This window comes from Gigantopelta aegis, chromosome 15 (assembly GCF_016097555.1).
Source record: "Gigantopelta aegis isolate Gae_Host chromosome 15, Gae_host_genome, whole genome shotgun sequence".
Taxonomy (NCBI): Eukaryota; Metazoa; Mollusca; class Gastropoda; order Neomphalida; family Peltospiridae; genus Gigantopelta; species Gigantopelta aegis.
The window spans coordinates 6,619,050-6,641,777 of NC_054713.1; the positions used below are offsets into that span (position 1 = coordinate 6,619,050).

General features: G+C 39.3%; 1 protein-coding gene across 1 annotated transcript; it reads right to left on the bottom strand.

Annotated features, from left to right (window-relative positions):
- Positions 1-32: 32 nt before the first annotated feature.
- On the bottom strand, positions 33-22,526 carry LOC121390749 (tyrosine-protein kinase sid-3-like). Its single transcript, XM_041522653.1, is given in 14 exon segments — positions 33-2,759; positions 2,762-2,805; positions 3,636-3,727; positions 4,697-4,793; positions 5,650-5,744; positions 12,438-12,532; positions 14,626-14,772; positions 15,179-15,305; positions 16,217-16,308; positions 17,256-17,444; positions 17,976-18,128; positions 19,065-19,253; positions 20,696-20,828; positions 22,082-22,526. Coding segments are annotated over 14 exon segments (4,284 nt in total). The 5' UTR covers positions 22,186-22,526.
- Between the last annotated feature and the right edge of the window lie 202 nt (positions 22,527-22,728).

Here is a 22,728-nt window from a genome sequence, read left to right on the forward strand (position 1 = left end):
CCCCCTTATTTAACTAGGGTCAGTGTATTTAATCACACAGTGGACTCGCACTGCACACTGCCACGCACCTCATCCAACATCACGGAACTGGCCAGCTCCAGGTTCCAGTGTAGTGCTTCGAGGAGCCGCTCGCAGTGGTCGCGGGACGCGAGCCCGAGTCTGAACAGTTGCTCCACCTTGAGGTAGCGGATGGCCTGGTCCGTGTCCCAGTGGGTGTGGCACAGCGCCGTGTGGCACTCCTCGTCTGTCACCCCTAGCACGCTCGTCTGCACCTGCGCCAGCCGTTCCCGTGGAGACGAGCTCACGAACGTTCCCCCTCCCCCTCCATCACCTCCTCCCGACCTGTCCGCCGACTGTTTGACAATGTCTTGTGCATGACTGGCTCTGTGCGGAGGGAGCGGCCCCGACTGTTGTCGTGGAGGGAGCGGCCCCGACTGCTGTTGTGGAGGGAGTGGCCCCGACTGTTGTCTTGGGTATCGCGTGATCTGACGAGCATTTTCTGTAGTCTTTTCCGCTGGTTTCGACCGTGGAATGATCTGCCGTAGACGAGGTTGGGAAGGACTGTCCTGTGTTCCGTGTACCTGTGCCGTGTGTTTTGTCGACGGAACGTTTTGAGACCTTTGGTTCGTGGAATTCTGTGAGTAGTCCGATCCCTTCAGCCCCGGAGCGACCGACCATGAAAACGAAGGATTCTCCTTCCCCGAATTAACCTCCGATTCCGCCGTCGTATATGGAATATTCTGATACTGCATATCACCATCGGTCTGGTCAGATCCTTGATGACTCCCACCAACCATGAATGGTTTCACTTCGGCCATGTTGGACCGTGACGCTGATCCTTTCGCCGGAATCAGGAAGTAATGGGTGTGGCTCAACTGTCGACCGTCGCTCACCACTGGGTAGATTTTCGGACCCTCCGGCAGAGCCACCCTGTTGGCCCCGTCCTCCCTATAATCTCTCGGAGGAAGCGGAGGCGGTCCGTCCTGTGGACAGGCATCGTATTCCGATTCGACATCATCGAATTCATCATCGTCGAAACCGTCGTCCGATTCAAATTCGTCCATTTCATTTGGCGCGAAATTCTCAAATGACCGATTCTCCGTGTTGTGAGTATTGTTGGAAGTGACATTCCGAATGTCGCCTGGTTCCACGCTTGTTGGTACCTGATCGTATTGCGGTGCTAAGAAAACGGGATTTCCTTGTGAAGGCCGATTTACGTTCAACCTTGGACGTAGTCTGTGTGCGTGATCCATCCCCCCAGAACCCTTTTTCTTAGCCCACATTATCTTTGCCAGCTTTTCGATATTCTCCTGTTCCACTCTAGCCGACACATAACCACTGTCTCTCTTCACTGAGCCCTTGCAAACGGCGTTCTCTTCGTTAGGAACTTCATCGTATAGAGGTGCCACGTTTGGCGTGCTTGCACCACTGGTTTTCCCTGCTCTCGCTAAAGCAAAATCACTCATCGCATCGTTAATCCAATCAAACGCTTTCTCTGTGGTAGAGTCTGTTCGACTGGAGACACTCGGCGATGAAGATAAACAATTTGGATTGGGTTGGAAGTTGCCAGGAGGGAAAACTCTCTGGGCACTGGCTGGCAAGTGAGATTTAGCAGCTGAGGATGATGATGTTGATGATGATGATGATGATGATGATGATGATGATGATGATGGTAATGATGATGATGTTGCTTTTTCACCTGTCGACGATGATGCAGGTCCAGACAGTTTACGCTGCTGCTGCTGCTGATGTTGTGATGCCTGCAATCTCGACGATGCCACAGAGTAAGACTGATTAGTATTTGAACATGACGACGATGACCTAAACTGCGATTTGTTAAAAAACTCTGTCACTTCGCCGACGTGTGCACTGGCCGGCCGATGTCTTTGAGTGGGAAGCGACTGCGTGTATGTCTGCGATCTGAAATCCGCCGAAACAGATGAAGATGATTTTGTCGAGTTGAATGAATGACGAGAAGCCGATGATTGGTCGAAACTTGACAGCTGCTTTCTGTTTGGAGAAACCGTCGGCCGAAATGACGACGCAAAATCAGAGTCAAATGAATTGTCTGTTTTATCACTGTAATGTTTCGCATCCTTTGAGTTGCCAAAATCTTTATTTGTTGTCCTCAGCAACTCATCGTCGGGAGGCCCTGAAACTGCATGCGGCCGATCCACCGATGAAGACTGACCGTGAAATAATGGATCCTTCGACACTTTGTTTATTCTGTGATACACGCAATCCTCGTTGGGGGGAACCGAGTAGTACGCATCTCCCCCGGGACTCCTGTGTTGCGACAGAGCCAAACAATCGACGACGCTCGGTTTCTGAACCAGGTGAGTCGAGGACGTCTTTAACGAACTGCTGCTGCTTGAGTCGGCTTTGAAGGAATGACTAGTCAGGTTTGTCGATGAATAGACTTTCAGACACGGCTTCACCTCAAACGGATCGTCCGTCTGTCGGTCGGCCGCCAGTAACGGCTTCGGCAGTTCAATGTTTCCGTACAGACTCGTGTTGTATGTACACAGCGAGTCGAAGAGAGACAGAGTGCTGCGAGACGTCTTTATCGTCGACGCAGACTGATCCGCGGACGGCACGTGATCGGAGTCTTCGCTTAGATCTATCAGAGGTTTCTCCACCTCCAATTTATGAGAGTTTGGTCTCGTCTGCGGTCGATGCGACGAGTCGCGTGGTGTTCCAGATACAGCAGCTAGGGGAGTCGGTTTAGGGGAAATAATGGTTTCTTCACAGGACTCTGTGACTGCTCGTTTTCTAGTTTTGAGTAGTTGAAATGTTTGCCGAATTCTGAATTTAAAAAAAGAAAAAGATTATTGATAAATGAGAATTATTAGTAGAAATATGACCACAAAATATGTTGAAATCTTTAAGTTTGACAAATTACTTGTTCTTAGAGTGCAGAAATACTGTATATGTTAAAAAAATGAATTTAAACTTTGTTTTAAAAAAAAAAATTCAAAACAATCATGTGTGATGATGTTGGGATTGGTACATAACAAAATGAATATTTGTTTATTAGTACATGTGGCAAATGGAAATTTGAAAGGTCTTCACAATAATTAAAAAAGGAAGAAGTTGCAATTTGTTTTGACAGTCTAACCAGTAGAAACCATCCATGTTTTTGATAGTTGGTTGCAATAACTGTGCAAAATACATACTTTGTTTAGGTCATATTTTTGCATTAAATATATTGCTTGCATTAGTTTCATGATTTACACAAATGCAGGTTTTCTCATAATGGTTAAACAAAAAAAACATTAGCATTTCCTCTGACAGTCAAACCAGTGCACATTAAATATACAGGTTTATGTATTTACATACAGAATTTCAGACATGGGTGCGTTGAGACAACCCGTTTGTTGGGGTGATAGCAGGTACACGTGTTTGCATAACTCTTACCATTTTGTTGTGGCCTCTAACCGGAGGTACCATTACTCATATTGAAATCCAAATGCTATTTAGGAAACCTCACTCTGGGCCTAACCCACGAAGGCCATAATTACACATGTAGTGTATTGGACAGGCATTGTTAACATGTGTAGTACTAACAATATGAGTGACCCTTCAATAGTGACGCTGAGTATATGTTGTTTAAAACAAGATTAAAGTAGAATTACTTTTCTGACTGCGGTCAGGCAGTTTTGTTGGGCTCACATCTTCAACATTTCCACTCAAGTCAGGAGGTTCCATAGGATTTCGCAAATACACCCTGGGAAAAATTACATACAATTAGCAAATATATGGGTACATCATTAATGCAAATTTTAATGCATGTTCAAAACAGAAGTATCAGAATACAAAATTAGGAGCATAAACCGACTCTCATATTAAGAACCACTCACGAGAATAATTATGTACAAATGTTGAAGAATAATTTTTATCATAACATGAAAATAAAATGTAGCAGCATGATATCTTTTATATGAACTTTCACATGACAGGACAGCACATACCACAGTCATCATAGGGATTTGATCCTGTGACCAAAGCTCCCCAGGCACATGCTCTATCGAAAGAGCTACATGTATGTTCTGGCCCTATTTCGAATAGCAACTGGTGTAACAAAGGCCGTGGTATATACTATCCTGTCTATGGGATGGTGCATATAAAAGATCCCTTGCTGCTAATCGAAAAGAGTAGCCCATGAAGTGGCGACAGTGGGTTTCCTCTCTCAATATCTGTGTGGTCCTTACCCATATGTTCAACGCCATATAACCGTGAATAAAATGTGTTGAGTGCATTGTTAAATCAAACATTTCCTTCTATTTCAAATGATTTACAGTGAAACCACTCAAAAGCAGACCCTCTGTAAACCGGAATTCCCCCAAAACCGGACACTTTTTCACGGTCCTTTTTTAAAAATCAGTACAGAACTTACCCTCTCTAAACCAGATACCTCTTAAAAGTGGACAGTTTACTTGGTACCAAGGGTGTCTGGTTTAGAGGGGTTTCACTGTAGGTGTATATGTCATGGGTATATAGTTGAAGGTAGTTATAATGCTTACATTTGAAAAAAAATATTAATCAATAATTATGATAGGAATCTACCATTATCGACCTTTGAGACGGCACCTTTAAGATGCAGCTTGTTAATTAACATTTCGTAACACTAGTACTGATTAGCTACGAAAGCTTAGAAGGTTTGTTGATAACAAACTATTAATAGAAATAAACCAACTCATCAATAGCGGTGGGGTCGCCCCAGGTGTTTCCCCCGATGTCGCCATGGCCGGTGTGAATGAAACTGTTCTTCAGTGGCTGACTAATATCTTGACCTGTCGGAAGAAAATATTGGTAATAATAATACTCTAGAAAAGTCAGATAATCAGGATTAACTTACAGTGTTTCTGCCAGAATGAATTTTTGGGGTACGGTGCTATAGAACTGAATGCAACCTCAGTCAACAGAAAGAAAGAAAATGGGTTAAGTTTTGGGTTAGGGTTAAGAAAATCATACATTAATGACAGAGTAATTAATTTTGTCGAAAGGTTAACTTTAAAAACAAAATCTGCAAAAGAAATCTGGGTATGGGTGCTGAAACTCTGACTTAGTGCAAATCAAAAGAGACAAAACATGCATAAGTTTGTCTTTTTTGTCTTTTTTTTTTAAGTTGGAAATATCTCTTGCTAATCTTTTTTTAAACATGAATAATTTACTTCAATTTAAACATTAATAGATGAAAATTATATACTCAGTACTGAAAAAATAAAATTGATAGAATATTTTACAAAAAATATACTTAAAACTAAATCCATTATTTATTATTATAATCAAAGGATACATTTGGTACTGATTACAACTACAAAATGTTTTAAATTACAAATTAAACTTGTATTTCTTTTGGAGTGCAATATATTTTGCATAAATTTAATAAATGATGTGTTAAATTCCAGCTCAACATGTGTATATGATAAGTAACAGAACTACATGTACAAACTATTTAATATGATAAACCTGCTAGGTTTTTTCATGATAATTGCAGCTTTATATTTGATATGTAACCAACGTAAGCAATGTTTTATATGATAAATATGACACTAACCTGCTAGTTTTCTTTCATGATAATTGCAGCTTTATATTTGATATGTAACCAAACTACAAAATGTTTTATATGCCCAGTATGACACTAACCTGCAAGTTTTCTTTCTGGGTTGACAATGTTACGAGGGAATGTTCCAATGTCGGCAGTTCTTTTGTTCTGGCCCTTCCACCAGTATCGGTCTGGTCTGAAACATACACACAAAATAATATTACCATCAAATGGAAATGGTTTTAAATAAATTAACATATACTGCTGGAAACAAATAAGGGAAGACATAAATAGCACAAAAAAACCCACACAAAATACTGACCCCCTACCAGAGCCAGTGCTTATAAAACCTTTAGAAAGAAAGAAATGTTTTATTTAACGACGCACTCAACACATTTTATTTATGGTTATATGGCATCAAACATACGGTTAAGGACCACACAGATAGAGAGGAAACCCACTGTCGCCACTTCATGGGCTACTTCTTTTGATTAGCAGCAAGGGTTCTTTTATATGCACCATCCCACAGCCTTTGATATACCAGTCGTGGTACACCAGCTGGATAAAACATTAAACAGTGGTTGCTGATCAATTTTCAACTGACTACAAATATCACTAATCAAGATTTTAAAAACAAAATGTTCTGTTATTAACAAATTCATTAATTACAAATGCACAACTTACATATTTAGAATTTAAAAACATGTAATGCACTCAATGAATACAACAACCTTTCCACAAAGACAATAAATAAAAACAATGAGAGATAACAAAAATGTATTTAAAAACACCATCAAACACAAACACATACCAGTCAAGAATATTAACACAGTAGAATACATTAGAAGCTTGCATAATCTAACAACAACGACGACAACAATAACCTGAAATCACTCAATCATTTACCGCCGCCGCCACCACGCTGCAGCTATTAGAAAACATAATGAAGTTACGAAGGCCTGACATGCGACATGCTCGGCTTGTGAGCAGCACACAGTTCGTTTCAGTCTCTACAGAGTTACAATACACACAGGGATAGATCAATACCAGGTATGGAGAATCAGGGCTCGAAATTCAAAAGAGGCACGGACGCAAATGAAAGTGAAAGTATTTTTGTTTAACGAAATCGCTGTAGCACATTGATTTATTAATCATCGGCTATTGGAAAAGTTAGTGGGTTTTTTTAACAACACCACTAGGGCACAATGATTTATTAATCATCGGCTTTTGGAAAAGTTAGAGTTTGTTTTGTTTAACGATACCACTAGAGCACATTGATTAAGTAATCATTGGCTGTTGGATGTCAAACATTTGGTAATTTTGACAAATAGTCTTGGTGTACTGGCTGAAAAGAGATTTAGCACAATATGGGTCCACTGACGGGGATCGATCCCAGACCGACCGTGCATCAGGAGAGCGCTTTACCACTTGGCTACGTTCCACTCACGGAAGCAAAAGCTGCTTAAAATATACTTTCTGCTTTCCACCTTATTTTTGACAGTATTCTAAATATATGGAGAATGCCTCATTGTCAAGAGATGTAACATAAATCATAAGCTTTTCTCTACATTTAACTCAAGTTTTCCGCATTGTTGTTGAAATAATTCAAACTATAAGACTAAGAAATATATTGTTTGATTGGGTGTCAAACTAAGGTAATGCAAAACACGGGCATAGGAAGGTGCCAAAAAGTGGGGATGGGGCGCACATACATATATATAAATACATGTATAAATGTATAAAAAGCATTGCTGCCCCCCCCCCCCCCCCCCCCCCCCCCCCCCCCCCCCCCGCTTCCTACACCAGTGCAGTGCAAAAATAAAGTGATAATCAAAATAGGTTGTTTTGGGGGGTTTTAAAAGTCAAAAACATGCAACAGTGCTAAAGATATTTTTGTCAGGACATCACAAACATTTTGGAGCTGGGTTCTCTTTGATATGAACCTGTAGCTGAGTATATACGGTAATGACATAACACTGACACTGTCTTGTGTACATGTTGGTAATGCATCAGCACAGATCAATACATATGAACAAGTACAATGAAGCTGATCAATTGATCAATTATTTACGAGGGCACTGCAAACATGAAAGAAAACAACAATAGCTTGCTCCAACTGGCATCGATGGTGCCGTGGTTAAGCCAACAGACTAAAGGCTGGTACATGTAGGTAGTGGGTTTGTACCCCGTTACCGGATCCACTCAGAATGAGTTTAACGACTCAATGGGTAGGTGTAAGGCCACTACACCAACTTCTCTCATTAACCACTAACAACTAACCACTAACCAGCCTTGGTGGTATCGTGGTTAAGCCAACAGACTAAAGGCTGGTAGGTACTGGGTTCATACCCCGATACTGGCTCCCACCCAGAGCGAGTTTAACGACTCAATGGGTAGGTGTAAGGCCACTACACCAACTTCTCTCATTAACCACTAACAACTAACCACTAACCAGCCTTGGTGGTATCGTGGTTAAGCTAACAGACTAAAGGCTCGTAGGTACTGGGTTCATACCCCGATACAGGCTCCCACCCAGAGTGACTTTTAATGACTCAGTGGGTAGGTGTAAGGCCACTACACCAACTTCTCAAACACTAACGACTAGTTAACATCTAATCACTAACTGGCCTTGGTAGTATCGTGGCTAAGTCATTGGACATAAGGCTTGTAGGTACTGGGTTCATACCCCGATACAGGCTCCCACCCAGAGTGACTTTTAATGACTCAATGGGTAGGTGTAAGGCCACTACACCAACTTCTCAAACACTAACGACTAGTTAACATCTAATCACTAACCGGCCTTAGTAGTATCACGGCTAAGTCATTGGACATAAGGCTTGTAGGTACTGGGTTCATACCCCGATACAGGCTCCCACCCAGAGCGACTTTTAATGACTCAATGGGTAGGTGTAAGGCCACTACACCAACTTCTCAAACACTAACGACTAGTTAACATCTAATCACTAACCGGCCTTGGTAGTATCGTGGCTAAGCCATTGGACATAAGGCTTGTAGGTACTGGGTTCATACCCCGATACAGGCTCCCACCCAGAGTGACTTTTAATGACTCAATGGGTAGGTGTAAGGCCACTACACCAACTTCTCAAACACTAACGACTAGTTAACATCTAATCACTAACCGGCCTTAGTAGTATCACGGCTAAGTCATTGGACATAAGGCTTGTAGGTACTGGGTTCATACCCCGATACAGGCTCCCACCCAGAGCGACTTTTAATGACTCAATGGGTAGGTGTAAGGCCACTACACCAACTTCTCAAACACTAACGACTAGTTAACATCTAATCACTAACCGGCCTTGGTAGTATCGTGGCTAAGCCATTGGACATAAGGCTTGTAGGTACTGGGTTCACAGCCCGGTACTGGCTCCAACCCAGAGCAAGTTTAATGACACAGAGTTCTCTCTCATTAAACCACAAACAAATAACCACAAATCGATTGTCCTGAACAGACAACCCAGACAGCTGAGGTGTGAGCCTAGGACAGAGTGCTTGAACCTTATTTGCATTATAAGCTCAAAAATAAGTTCTGCCAGAAGGTATGAAGGGTATAATTACGTAAACTAAAATCTTGGAGTTTTAATAGATACATTTAAAATTATTTTTAGAAATTTTAAAGTAAGTTTAAAATTTGTCAAAATATAAGAAAGTATTTTTGCTTAACGACACCACTAGAGCACATCGATTTATTAATCATCGGCTATTGGATGTCAAACACTTGGTAATTTTGATAGTTAGTCTTAGAGAGGAAACCCACTACATTAAAATTATTTTCAGGCAGAAAGTCTGCACAGGCATGTAGGCATAAGAATGGATAGGCACACACATACATATACATGTACATATGTAGAACTACATACATGTAGGTATAATAAATGAAATTAAAATTAAATAAATAAATAAAAAGCCACACAATGGGTTAATGAAGTGCAATAAATTTAGTGTTTCTGGCAGAAATACATTTTTGGGTATGGAGCTATGGAAATGAATGCCCCAGAAAGAAAAGGGGTTAAAAGTTTAGGGTTTAGAGTTAGGATTAAGAAAACCATATAGTAATGATAAGTGTAAACAATTTTGTCAAAAGGTTAAATTAAAATAATAAAAAATCTGCAAATTTATTTAGGTATGGCCGCATACCAATTTCCCCCTCCGGCAGAAACCCTGATATACAGTTAGATCTGTGATAAACATCCACCAAGGGAAGGGGCGGGAGGTAGCCCAGTGTTCGCTTGATGCGTGGTCGGTCTAGGATCAATTCCCGTCGGTGGACACATTAGGCTATTTCTCGCTCCAGCCAGTGCTCCACAACTGGTGTAACAAAGGCCGTGGTATGTACTATCCTGTCTGTGGGACGGTGCATATAAAAGAACCCTTGCTTCCAATCGAAAAAGAGTAGTCCATGAAGTGGCGACGGTGGGATCCCTCTCTCAATTTCTGTGTGGTCCGTAACCATATGTCTGACGCCATATAACCGTAAATAAAATGTGTTGAGTGCATCGTTAAAACAATATAAAATAAAACATTTCTTTCTTTCTTCTTTTTTTTTTGGGGGGGGGGGGGGGGGGGGGGAGCTCCAGCTCTCTTTCTTTTTCGGAAATATCACAATAACTAAATGTGGGACACAAAAGAGGTGTAGACTAGTTTTAAAATGTGTTGAGGTGTATTAAAAAAATATTTCTTTCATTTCCTTTCCATACTGACACAAAAAGTTTGTTTTGTTTAACGACACCACTAGTGGGATCAATCCCCATCGGGGGGCTCATTGGGCTATTTCTCGTTCCAGCCAGTGCACCATGACTGGTATATCAAAGGCCGTGGTATGTGCTATCCTGTCTGTGGAAAAATGCATATAAAAGATCCCTTGCTGCATTAGGAAAGATGTAGCAGGTTTCCTCTGATGACTATGAGTCAGAATGACCAAATCTTCTTATGTCCTAAATACATGTATAAGGCATTAACAAAACATGGACTAATCAAAACCGAACTTGCGCGAGCATTGTGCAAACAAACTATCATTCTAGCAATTTTGAGAAGTCCAAGGTCAGGTCACTGGCCATGTCATAGATTAGATCAGACCTGCAACAGACGTGCCAGTGTTATAGGGGCACGTTAATAGAGTTCTGAGCTGATCTTATCAGGTGCAAAATAATTGAAACGAGTACCAGGTGAAATACATGATACATGTCAAAAGTAGGTCGCTGTGACCTAGTTATAGTACACTACAGAGCAGCAAGATACATAATACATGTCAAAAGAAGGTCACTGTGACCTAGCAGGGCTTCTAGAATTTTTATAAAATCCACTAGCCATGGGATCAGTGATTTAAAAATTTACTAGCCACGATCAAAAAGTAACTAACCCTACTTTACTTTAAGTTAATACAATTTTACTAACTAATACTACTAACAGTAATTGGATATGTTGCTTAAAGAGAGAGATCGAGCTAAAAAACACTAACATTGGGGGGTGGGGGCAGGATATTGATATTTACAATTTTACTAACTAATACTACTAACAGTAATTGGATATGTTGCTTAAAGAGGGAGATCGAGCTTAAAAACACTAACATTGGGGGGTGGGGGCAGGATATTGATATTTAAAAAAAATAATAATAACTGCAATATTTGACCAAAAAGATTTCACTAGCCATCGGGCATGGCAGGGCTAGAAATGAAAAAAATAATCTACATGCACCAGGTGCATGCTGAAAAAAAAGATACATGCACCATTAAAATTCTGCATGCACCAAAAATAAGGCAACATGGTTTTTTGTTTTTATACGATGCTATTCGGAATTATTCGGCAATACCTATATTTATTTATTAACAGTACTGGAATGTTATACAACTGCATTTATTACTGATTCTTGATCAAATTAGAAAATTTCACCCAAAGTAAATGCCTTACAGAAATCTATAATAGGCCTATTACAAAAACGTACGAATATTTGTGTTTTGTATTAAGAAAGTTATCAACTTTTTTAACTCGATAAGATCTGTTGGTATAATATAAATTAGCCTACGGAATTCGACGAGAAGTTGCGATTGAAATAATCACTGGCTGACTTCGAGTCAACTACGCGAGTAACGCACCTGCACGTTCGCAATCATCTGATCAAGTGCCCATATCTGAGGTCGAAAATGTTCAAGGCAGTTACGGTACTTTGTATTGATCACAGATCTGGCGGAGTTCAATTTGTCAGTGACGACAACAACTGTGTTATGCGCGTGGATACCCCAAAGTCGGTCTCGACCACCTTCCCTAATACCGTTCACGAGATATTGCCGGCAATTTCCGCAAATATATTTCACGGAAATGACCGAAAGGGCGCCATTGTTGTAAGTAGGATTATGGGATACAAAATGGATGCGCCTATAAGATAAAAGTTATCGTTTTCATGTGGCGAACAGATTACGAAATGCATACGCAAAATTCAACAACTTGAGTCTGAATCTGGTAGACAACAGGATACTAGTATATGCAATACACAGTACTTGAAAAATATTAGCATGCACCGCGTGCACCCAGTTTTAAAAGTTACATGCACACGCAAAAATCAGCATGCACCGGTGCATGTACTAACACTGCATTTCGAGCCCTGCATGGCAATAGTAGTTATTTACTAGCCCAACACTGAATATCACTAGCCTAGGGAGTGAGGCTACCATAATCTAGAATCCCTGGACCTAGTTATGTTACGCTACAGACAGCCGTCCTAAGTTATATTTGCATGCAAGGTTTGATGATCGTATATGAACTGATAAGAAAGATACACTCCGGAAACGAAATGTTTGCGAACAGACGGATAACAACGCCATACCATAATACAATCCATCATTGACGGGCGTATAAAAGCCGAAACGCAACATACCTTCCGTCTATGATAAGGATGATATCCCCTTCTTCACTGGCCAAGTGGTCGGTCTCTTCAAACTTCTGAGTTACTCGCATTTCCAGTGGTCGTACCTGGTGGTCGGATATCAAATCACATTTAGTTGGAAAAATACAAAATTAATGTTACTGTTAGAAATTCTAAATTTTCAAAAATGTGACACATCTAAAAGTTTAAAAGTATAAGATATATAAAATAATAAACATGTTTTGTGGGAATGAATGAATGAATGAATGAATGAATGAATGAATGAATGAATGAATGAATGAATGAAAGTTTAATGACACCCCAGCACAAAAATATACATCGACTATTGGGTGTCAAAGATACATGTAATATGAACAGGATTAAAAGCCACAATTACATGTAACTGAATGAATGAATGAATGAATGTTTAACGACACCCTAGCATGAAAAATACATCGGCTATTGGGTGTCAAACTATGGTAAATGTAAACACAATGTGATGATCAACATCAATATAAAAATTCAACAGTTAAATAAAAACACAGTGTAAAGGACTGTGTAAAAATACAAATATCACAGATAGATATAATTAAAATTTAGAATAAAATTCAGTATCGCGTAAAAACTGCAATAAAAGTTCTGGATGGAATCGAAATGATTCCATCACATTTCTTTGTCCAAATAAATCATTTCGAGTTGCTGACAACTGCTTACACTCGTGCCACTATGCATATTTCCGCTGATAAATAATAAAATTTATCTTTCTCAGGTTTATTTTCTCGTAATTTCAAAATTTGTCAGCTGGTATTGTTGACAGTTTTTACTAGTTTACACGATTTTATCCCAAATACCGAATATTGTTGAATATACCGTTATGAATACTGACGAAAATATATGAATGAGATCCACATGTTACCAGTTTGAATACGGTGAATGCGAAAGCCCTTAAAAACTGTAATTTTACAGTGAAAAGTGCTTAAAAAGTGCTTTAATTCTAAATTCCAAATTGTGTATGAACCTTGTGTTCAGTATTATGAAGTAGAGATAAGTTTGTTTTATTTAACGACACCACTAGAGCACATTGATTTATTAATCATCAGCTATTGGATGTCAAACATTTGGTAATTTTGACAGTCATAGAGAGGAAACCCACTACATTTTTTCATTAATAGGAAGGGGTCTTTTACATGCACCATCCCACAGACAGGATAGCACATACCACAGCCTTTGCTATATCAATCATGGTGCACTGGCTGGAACGTGAAATAACCCAATGGGCCCATCGACGAGGATTGCTCCTAGACCGACTGCACATCAAGCGAGCGCTGTACCACTGGGCTACATCCTGCCCCCGTGAGGTAGAGAAAACACAGCAGATTTTAACAATTTAAAGGGGTCCTTTCAATTCAAGCACTTTTTTAACCTTCTGACTACTTCAGGCGAGATATCTCACAGGACTTCACATCAGTCAACATACCATATACTGCATACAGTGCATTCCCCAATTCATATTTCACGCCGTTTTGCACACACACTCACCGAAAACAGAAATATAATAAAAGAAAAAAAAATTATTTTCAAAATGGTGGCTTTTATTTTGATTTTTTCAATTGAAAATACCTTGAAATTTTCAGTTCAAAAAGTGGTTTTCAGCAAGTATTTTTGCTTGACAACAATGGCGGCACATAGCAGTCATTTTCAGGGACCGATAGCTGATTGTGACAGCTAATTTGATAATAAATTTGATTATTTTACCAACAACGAAAATCACCAAATATTGCAATATGAATCGTAGTTCGGGTTTAAAAAAAATTCTGGTAAAAAACCCACTGTTATCAGGAATAATGGACATAAATACTGGACAGCTTGCCACAAATGCCCTTAAGTAAACATGACATTTTCGATTAAAAGCCTAATTTTAATCGCCATTAACTGGTCTAAAAATCATAAAAATTACAAAAACCCACGAAAATAATACTTACCGGTTCATATATGAACTTTATTTTATGTATATATAAAACATTTAAGTGAATACATGTGAGTAAAAATTACAATGTGGTTTTTGTCAAGAAATTAACCCAGTAGTCTAAAGGTTAAGATGATTTTCTCAAATTCAAGCACTTTCATATTATGACCGCTCAAATTCAAGCACTGTTCAAAGTCTGTATGAAGCCTGTGAATATGGCCAACTGTATCATACCTCACAGAGGAAGTCTTTAAGAGCTGGGAAGGTTGGCCGGTCCTGTGGCTTGTGAGCCCAGCACTGCAGCATGAGCTGGTAAATATCAGAGGGAGAGAACTCTGGCATGGGCAGCCGCTCACCTTCTCGGTCGATCTTCTGCAAAATCTGGAGAAAAATAAAATTTCATTTTTTAAATATTAGGGCTTGAAATTCATATTTGTGGAATGGGAAGCCATCTTTGCTTCTCATATTTTAATCTGGAAACAAATGCTAGAAACTGAAAGGCAGTAACATATCACTTGTCCTAATAAAAACTTTACTGTTATTTTTATGTAAATTTAAACTAATCTGGGTTTTTTCTTTCTTTTTATTACGTTATCTAATACAATGTCAACATAGTTGGCACTACCTTCTTGATCTAAATAGTTGTAAAATCTCTACATCTGGCCCTGAGAAGAAACTGATACAAATTTAAATTAAAATTAAAATAAGTCTTCAATGAAGGAGCACATTTTGCTGCCAGCAGCTAAGAGAGACATAACAAAGAGTTTAATACAAGCATTCCACTAACCTGTGAGCCGTTGTATCCCATCCACGGCTCCTGGCCGAAGGTGAACATCTCCCACAGTGTGACGCCGAACATCCAGGTATCGCTAGCATGCGAGAACTGACGAGACTTCAGACTCTCCGGCGCACACCTGTAACACAACCATTTACAACAGAGTAATATAGTTTTAATAGATTAGTGTGACTCTCCGGCGCACACCTGTAACACAACCATTTACAACAGTTAAAGACACCCACCCTCGGCACACACAACCAACTGGTTGGAGCCCGAGAAAGCCGTGTCAGACATTAAACCACCTATGTAAACCACCCCCAAAAGACCTCGTATGACGGAGTAAGTAAACGTAAACCAAAATTACAAGTTAATAAACAATTTGACAAAAGTTTACCAGAGCAAAACTCGAACACGACTGCAATGGAGGACTGCAGAATCAAAAACGAGGATATACGGTCTACCCATGCGTGGGTGTAGGTTATACATCCGGCAAGGGGAGATAATTCTGCAGTGGAGGTTATAACTCAGGGTCGTATAGCATTGTTGTTGTGCTAGACTGGTAAGTTGAATAAGACTAAAATTAGTGTGACTCCTGTAACACAATCGTATACAACAGAGTAATATATTTATAATAAATTCGTGTGACTCCTGTAACACAACTGTTTACAACAGAGTAATATTGTTATAATAAATTAGTGTGACTCATGTAACACAACCGTTTACAACAGAGTAATATATTTATAATACATTAGTGTGACTCCGAACAGAATAATACGAAGGGCGAAACTAAAGGAAGAGATCTGGAATCAGAATATTAATGGAATGACATCCGCAACTACATCATACTAAATATCGTGATATAAATTAAAATTGATTATGGGTAATACATAAACTCACTACCATTCTCTATCACGTTTATGTCCCTCTTGAAATAATTTTTATTATCACTTGCTAAAGCTCTCAACAACTGAAAATTATTTTACTCTGGACATAAACATGATCTAAAATGGAAGCTCGTTTAATATCTTACAAATGTTTATAACGTACCAGGCAAATGGAACTTTCTTGTGTTCTGACATCACATAATGATCTTCCTGGCTGGGTAGAGCTCTCATCAGTCCAAAGTCTCCGATCTTCACCTGCAGATAAAACAATAAAATCTTACTATAAATCATATAACTTACAGGTACATGCATCTCTTGATAGGCAAACATTGGCTACATTTTGTTGGATGACATCTCACAATTTTTTTAAACTACAGCTATTACACTGTTGGGTAGAAAGGCAATAAATTTTAGTTTAATCACATTTCGCTACCGTATCCTTTTAAATCAGAACTATTAAATTGTTTGGCAGAAAGGCAATACATTTCTCTTTGATGACATCTCATCACATTTTAAACTACAGCTATTAAATTGTTGAGTAGAAAGACAACTGATTTTTATTTAATGACATCTTGGCTATTTGGAAAGAAAATGAAACAATTATTTGTTTAATGATATCTGAACTTACTTTAAAGAATGGCCACTGGGAAAGAATGTTTTGGGTTGTTTTTTTGGGGGGGGGGGGGTGTTGTTTTTTCTAAATGACATGTCTGCATGGCTATTTCGAAATAAAAGGAAAGGAATATTTCTTTAATGACATATCAGCACAATATAAATTATGGCTATCACTTTGTTATACAATGTATGTAAAAGAAAGGAATATTTGTTTATCCTCAGCACATTATAAACTGTGGCTATCACCTTGTTATATGTAAAGGAAATAAATATTTGTTTATCCTCAGCACATTATAAACTGTGGCTATCACCTTGTTGTATGTAAAGGAAATAAATATTTGTTTATCCTCAGCACATTATAAACTGCGGCTGTTACCTTCTTATATGCAAAAGAAAGGAATATTATTTTAATGACACCTCAGCACATTATAAACTATGGCTATCACCTTGTTATCTGTATATGTAAAGGAAAGGAATATTATTTTAACAACACCTAAGCACATTATAAACTGCAGCTATCACCTTGTTATATGTAAAAGAAAGTAATATGTGTTTATCCTCAGCACATTATAAATTAGGTTTATTACCTTGTCAGGTGGTGACAGCAGAATGTTGCGACAGGCAAGGTCCCGGTGGATGAATCTCTTCGTCTCCAGGTAGCTCATCCCCGTTGCGATCTGTATCGCGTACTCACACAGGACGGTCAGCAGCATCTTGTTCTCATCGTGTTTACGTAACTTATCGAGAAGAGCACCCGAGGGAGCTAACTCTGTCACCTGGGATAAGATTTTTTTTTTTTTAAATTAAGTTTTCCATTTTTTGTTAAGATATTTACAAACAGAAATGAGCAGACCAGTTTTAGCACAATAACATTTGGAATTTGATCACTGGCAAGCATAATGGGGAAAATGTGCATTCCAGTGGAATGTATTCACACAGAAATCCATACATAAAAACAGATACTAGTCTATGTATTAATATAGACACACATGAAAACGACACCCTAAAGCATGTTGATTTATTAATTATCAGCTATTGAATCTCAAACATTTGGTAATTTCGACATACAGTCTTAGAGAGGAAACCCGCTAAATGTTTTCGTCAGTAGCAAGGGATCTTTTATCAATAGGCATCATTCCAAATACAGGATAGCACATACCATGGCCTTTGATATATTAAATCGTGGTGTAATGGATGGAACGAGAAGTAGCGCAATGGGTCCACTAATGTGGTTCGACAAATAATAACTGACCATCATGGGGGGGGGGGGAGAGGACAGCACCGCACAGAGATAAACCATGACTGACCATCATGAGGGGGGAGGACAGCACCACCCCAAACAGCCGGATGAGGTTCGGGTGGTTCAGCATGTGCATGGAGTTCACTTCCTTCACGAAGTCTTCAAACGCACCCGGCAGAGACAGCGCATCATTGCGGAGAATCTTCACGGCAACACTTTTCTATAGACAAAAAAACGAGAAGAACGCATACATGAAACATAAAACATTATATAAATAAAAATACTATTACTACTACTTGTAACATGATCACTACTACTACTACTAACTTAAACAAGTATTCTGAGAGTACTGCGAAAGCAATACTTGTCCCCTATCAGGCTCCACATATTTTCGTATCTTCAAAATTCAAGGGCCATAACTCTGTGAAAAATGGGTACATTTCCATTAAAGTCGAACTTGATCTGTAACAGAACATGATAAAGCTGTACACCAAATTTCAGCTCAATATCTTGAGGCATTGCCAACAAAACAAAAAAAGTCTGGAAAACAAATTAAGGTATCTGCTAAGTTCAAGGGCCATAACCCAATATTTCAAGGCATTGTGAAAAACCCCACCTGGAAAACTATATGTGGGATAGAAGGAAGGAAGGAAGGAAGGAAGAAGGAAGGAAGAAGGAAAGAAGGATGGACCAGTAGGGGACTGGGTAAAAGTTATAAATTTGTACACCTTCAACGTGGTTTTTGTCAGAAATTAATACCAGGTGACAATATCAAAATCTTTGGTAACCGGAAGTCAGTTCACGTGAGGTTTACTTAGGTAACCGATTGTTTGTTTTAGTGAATATAGTTCTCGTTACTGAAAAGTTAGGCCTACCTAATCTAAAACACTTGAACTATGGTTGTGCTACATTGGTGGTTCAAATGTATTTAAAAACAAACTGATTTTCACTTTCCTTACTGATATATGGTACTTTTAATTTTGTAATGTAATTGTTCCACACGTAACCAATTATCGGGTCTTGTGAATTTAAAGTTGTGTAACCAACACGCGGACAGAACAACGGTTCTCGTGAAATATTGTGCCCTGAATACAGTAGTCAGAAGGTTACAAAACTCTGTTATTAGAGGATCCAGCTTGTCACTGACTAGTAATACCTTTGGTCCAGCTGGTGTTATCCACTCGCCTCGCTTCACAACCCCAAACGAGCCATTGCCGAGTTTTTCGTAGATGTGCAGGAATTTCTGGTCGATCAAACACGTGAGGGAATGATCGCCCGACACCGTGGGTTTCTGTACGACCTTCTTACACGACGATTTCTCAGCTGTCTTGTTGCTGGGTAATATCTGAAAAAAAATATAACATCAAGTTCATATCAGAGAGGGAAATTACACAGTACACTGATCAATTTTTAGGTGAGACCAGGCCCTGTGCTTATATAACTTTTAGAGTCTGGACTCAATCTTGAATGACGTCTTCAGTCTGGACTCTAAAAAGGTTTTATAGGTAGTACTAAACCAAATAACTTCGGGCTGGATCAAAGATCAAGGTTGGTGATGCATGTGAGTGTGTTGGTTGTCTCAGATTCTATTGGTGGACTTCTTGTGTTGCGACTCTAAACGTTTTATAAGTGCCAGGTCAGGAGTCTGGTATCATAATTACAAAACCAGCCTCGGTGGCGTAGTGGTTAAGCCATCGGACTACAGGCTGGTAGGTACAGGGTTCGCATCCCGGTACCGGCTCCAACCCAGAGCGAGTTGTTAAGGGCTCAATGGGTAGGTGTAAGGCCACTACACCCTCTTCTCTCTCACTAACCACTAACCAACTAACAACTAACCCACTGTCCTGGACAGACAGCCCAGATAGCTGAGGTATGTGCCCAGGACAGCATGCTTGAACCTTAATTGGATATAAGCACGAAAATAAGTTGAAATGAAAATTAAATAATTACAAAACTAATGTTGGTAAGCATCTAGATTTCACAAAAGCAATCTTTTCCAGTATTGTGTCGGTAGTATATTGGTAACATTTGAAATTCTGAAGCCTGCATTGGACTGTAAACATTTTGTAAGTTGAGTTTGACAGTCTTTTATAATGTGTCTGATGTTAACATGTAATACATTCTTATAGAGTACTACACGTTTGAAAATTAAATAGCAACAGCTGCTAATGAGCAGGACTTCTGGATTATGGTAGCCCCACTCCCATGGCTAGTGATATTCAATGTTGGGCTAGTAAATAACTACTATTGCCATGCCCGACAGCTAGTGAAAAAACAAAGGTCAAATGTTACAGTTAAGTCTATTTTGTAAATATGAATATCCTGTCCCCACCTCAGCCGCCCAATGTTAGTGTTTTCTAAGCTCTATCTACCTCTTTAGGTGACATATCTGATTATTACTTTTATTTAGTAAAGTAGGGCTAGTGAATGTTTAACTGTGGCTAGTACATTTTGAAAATCACTGATCCCATGGCTAGTGGATTTTATAAAAATTCTACAAGCCCTGTAATGAGTTTGAAAAGTGATTAGCAAAGTTTTTAAAAATTTCAGAATCTCTGAAACCTACATACCTAAATTACAATGCAATATCGAAGAAAATGTTCCTTGCATATAATCATAAAGTGACTATGAAAATTAAGTCATAAGCATGCATCAAGCATAGTCACTATGAAGACCAAATGTCATAAGTATATACATTTATAGTGACTAAAAAAATCAACTCATAAGCATGCATTACGCATAGAGACTATGAAAACCAAATGTCAATTTAAAAACAGAAATAGAAACCTTGTCAAGAATTCCACCCTTCTTCTTGACAGCCTTCTTGCGTTTGACAGCATCCAGAAGTCTCCTGATGGCTGGTTTTCCCATTCCAACCTTCTCCAGGTCCTCCGACTTGACATACTCGAAGTGAACAATCCTGAACAAGACGTAATAAAAATAATGTCTGAAATTGTTATCCTATCAAAATACAGAAGAAACTTTTAATAACGTATTAAAGATAATATCTCCTGCCATTTCACAAAGCAGCCCTGGCCAGAATCTAACTTAGTCAGTAGGGCAGTAACCTGAAATGTTTTGTTTGAAGGATCAATCCCCGTTGATAGAACCATTCTCTGATTAGGTTTTCCTCCTTCCAACCAGAGCCCCGCGACTGGTATATCAAAGGTTGTGGAATGTGCTATCCTGTCCGTGGGATAGTGTATATAAAAGATCCCTTGCTACTAATGGAAAAATGTAGTGGGTCTCCTCTCTTAGACTATATGTCCATTGGTCTATTTCTCGTTCCAGCCAGTGCACCACGACTGGTATATCAAAGACCATGGTATGTGCTGTCCTGTCTATGGGATGGTGCATATAAAAGATCCCTTGCTACTAATGGAAAAATGTAGCGGGTTTCGTCTCTAAAACTATATGTCCATTGGTCTATTTCTCTTTCCAGCCAGTGCACCACGACTGGTATATCAAAGGCCGTGGTATGTGCCACCCTGTCTGTGGGATGATGCATATAAAAGATCCCTTGCTACTAATGGAAAAATGTAGTGGGTCTCCTCTACTCACACTATATGTCCATTGGTCTATTTCTCGTTCCAGCTAGTGCACCACAACTGGTATATCAAAGGCTGTGGTATGTACTGTCCTGTCTGTGGGATGCTGCACACAAAAGATCCCTTGCTGCTCATCAAAAAGAGTAGCCCATGAAGTGGCGACAGCAGGTTTCCTCTCTCAATATTTGTGTGGTCCTTAACCATATGCCTACCATATAACCATCAATAAAATGTATTGAGTTTGTCATGAAATAAAACAATTCCTTCCTTCCTGAAGACTACATGTCAGACATGCACCCATAATAAGTATTTACTTTTGTCGTACAAAACAATTGTATTTATACATGGGCAGGATATAGCTAAATGACAGAGTATTATCTCAACATGCAACAAGTCAGTGACTCAGTCTTTATAATAGACCTGTTCTAACTGCACATCAAGACCTAGTATGTATAATCATTTGTTCTCTTTTGTCCTGTGATGGGTAGGAGCCTCAATCAGATTCAATGGACATGTCAGGTTTTTGTCCCATTCCAACCAGCATTTCACAACTGGTATATTAAAGGTGGCTATTTAGTGGGAGTAGGCTATGTAGAACAAGCATGTTTATGTGACCTCTACTGACCTGGTGACCTGGAGGTCATCTCTCAGTTTGGAGTAGAACTGTTCTAGTTGGACTTCCTGCAGTAACTCGTACAACCACTCCAGTCCATCCTCCTCACTGGACATCACGTCACAGTCGTCAAACCTAAAACAACAATAGACTCAGTCTTTATAGTAGATTTATCCATACAACCACTCCAGTCCATCCTCCTCAATGGACATCACGTCAGTCGTCAAACCTAAAACAACAATAGACTCAGTCTTTATAGTAGATTTATCCATACAACCACTCCAGTCCATCCTCCTCACTGGACATCGCGACAATCGCCAAACCTAAAACAATAGACTCAGTCTTTATAGTAGATTTATCCATACAACCACACCTGTCCATCCTCCTCACTGGACATCGCGTTACAGTCACCAAACCTGAAACAATAGACTCAGTCTTTATAGATTTATCTCTACACACACCCCACCTTGTCAATGCTCTTGAATGAACATCATCAGTTACCAAACCTAAAACAATTTGTAAGACTCAGTCTGAATAATCTTACCAAAACAATGTATAACAGACTCAGTCTGTATAATCTTCCTACTTAACAGCCAACACACCTAAATGAATAATAATAAACACTATATAGCAGAACTGTTCTAACTGGACAAAGAAAG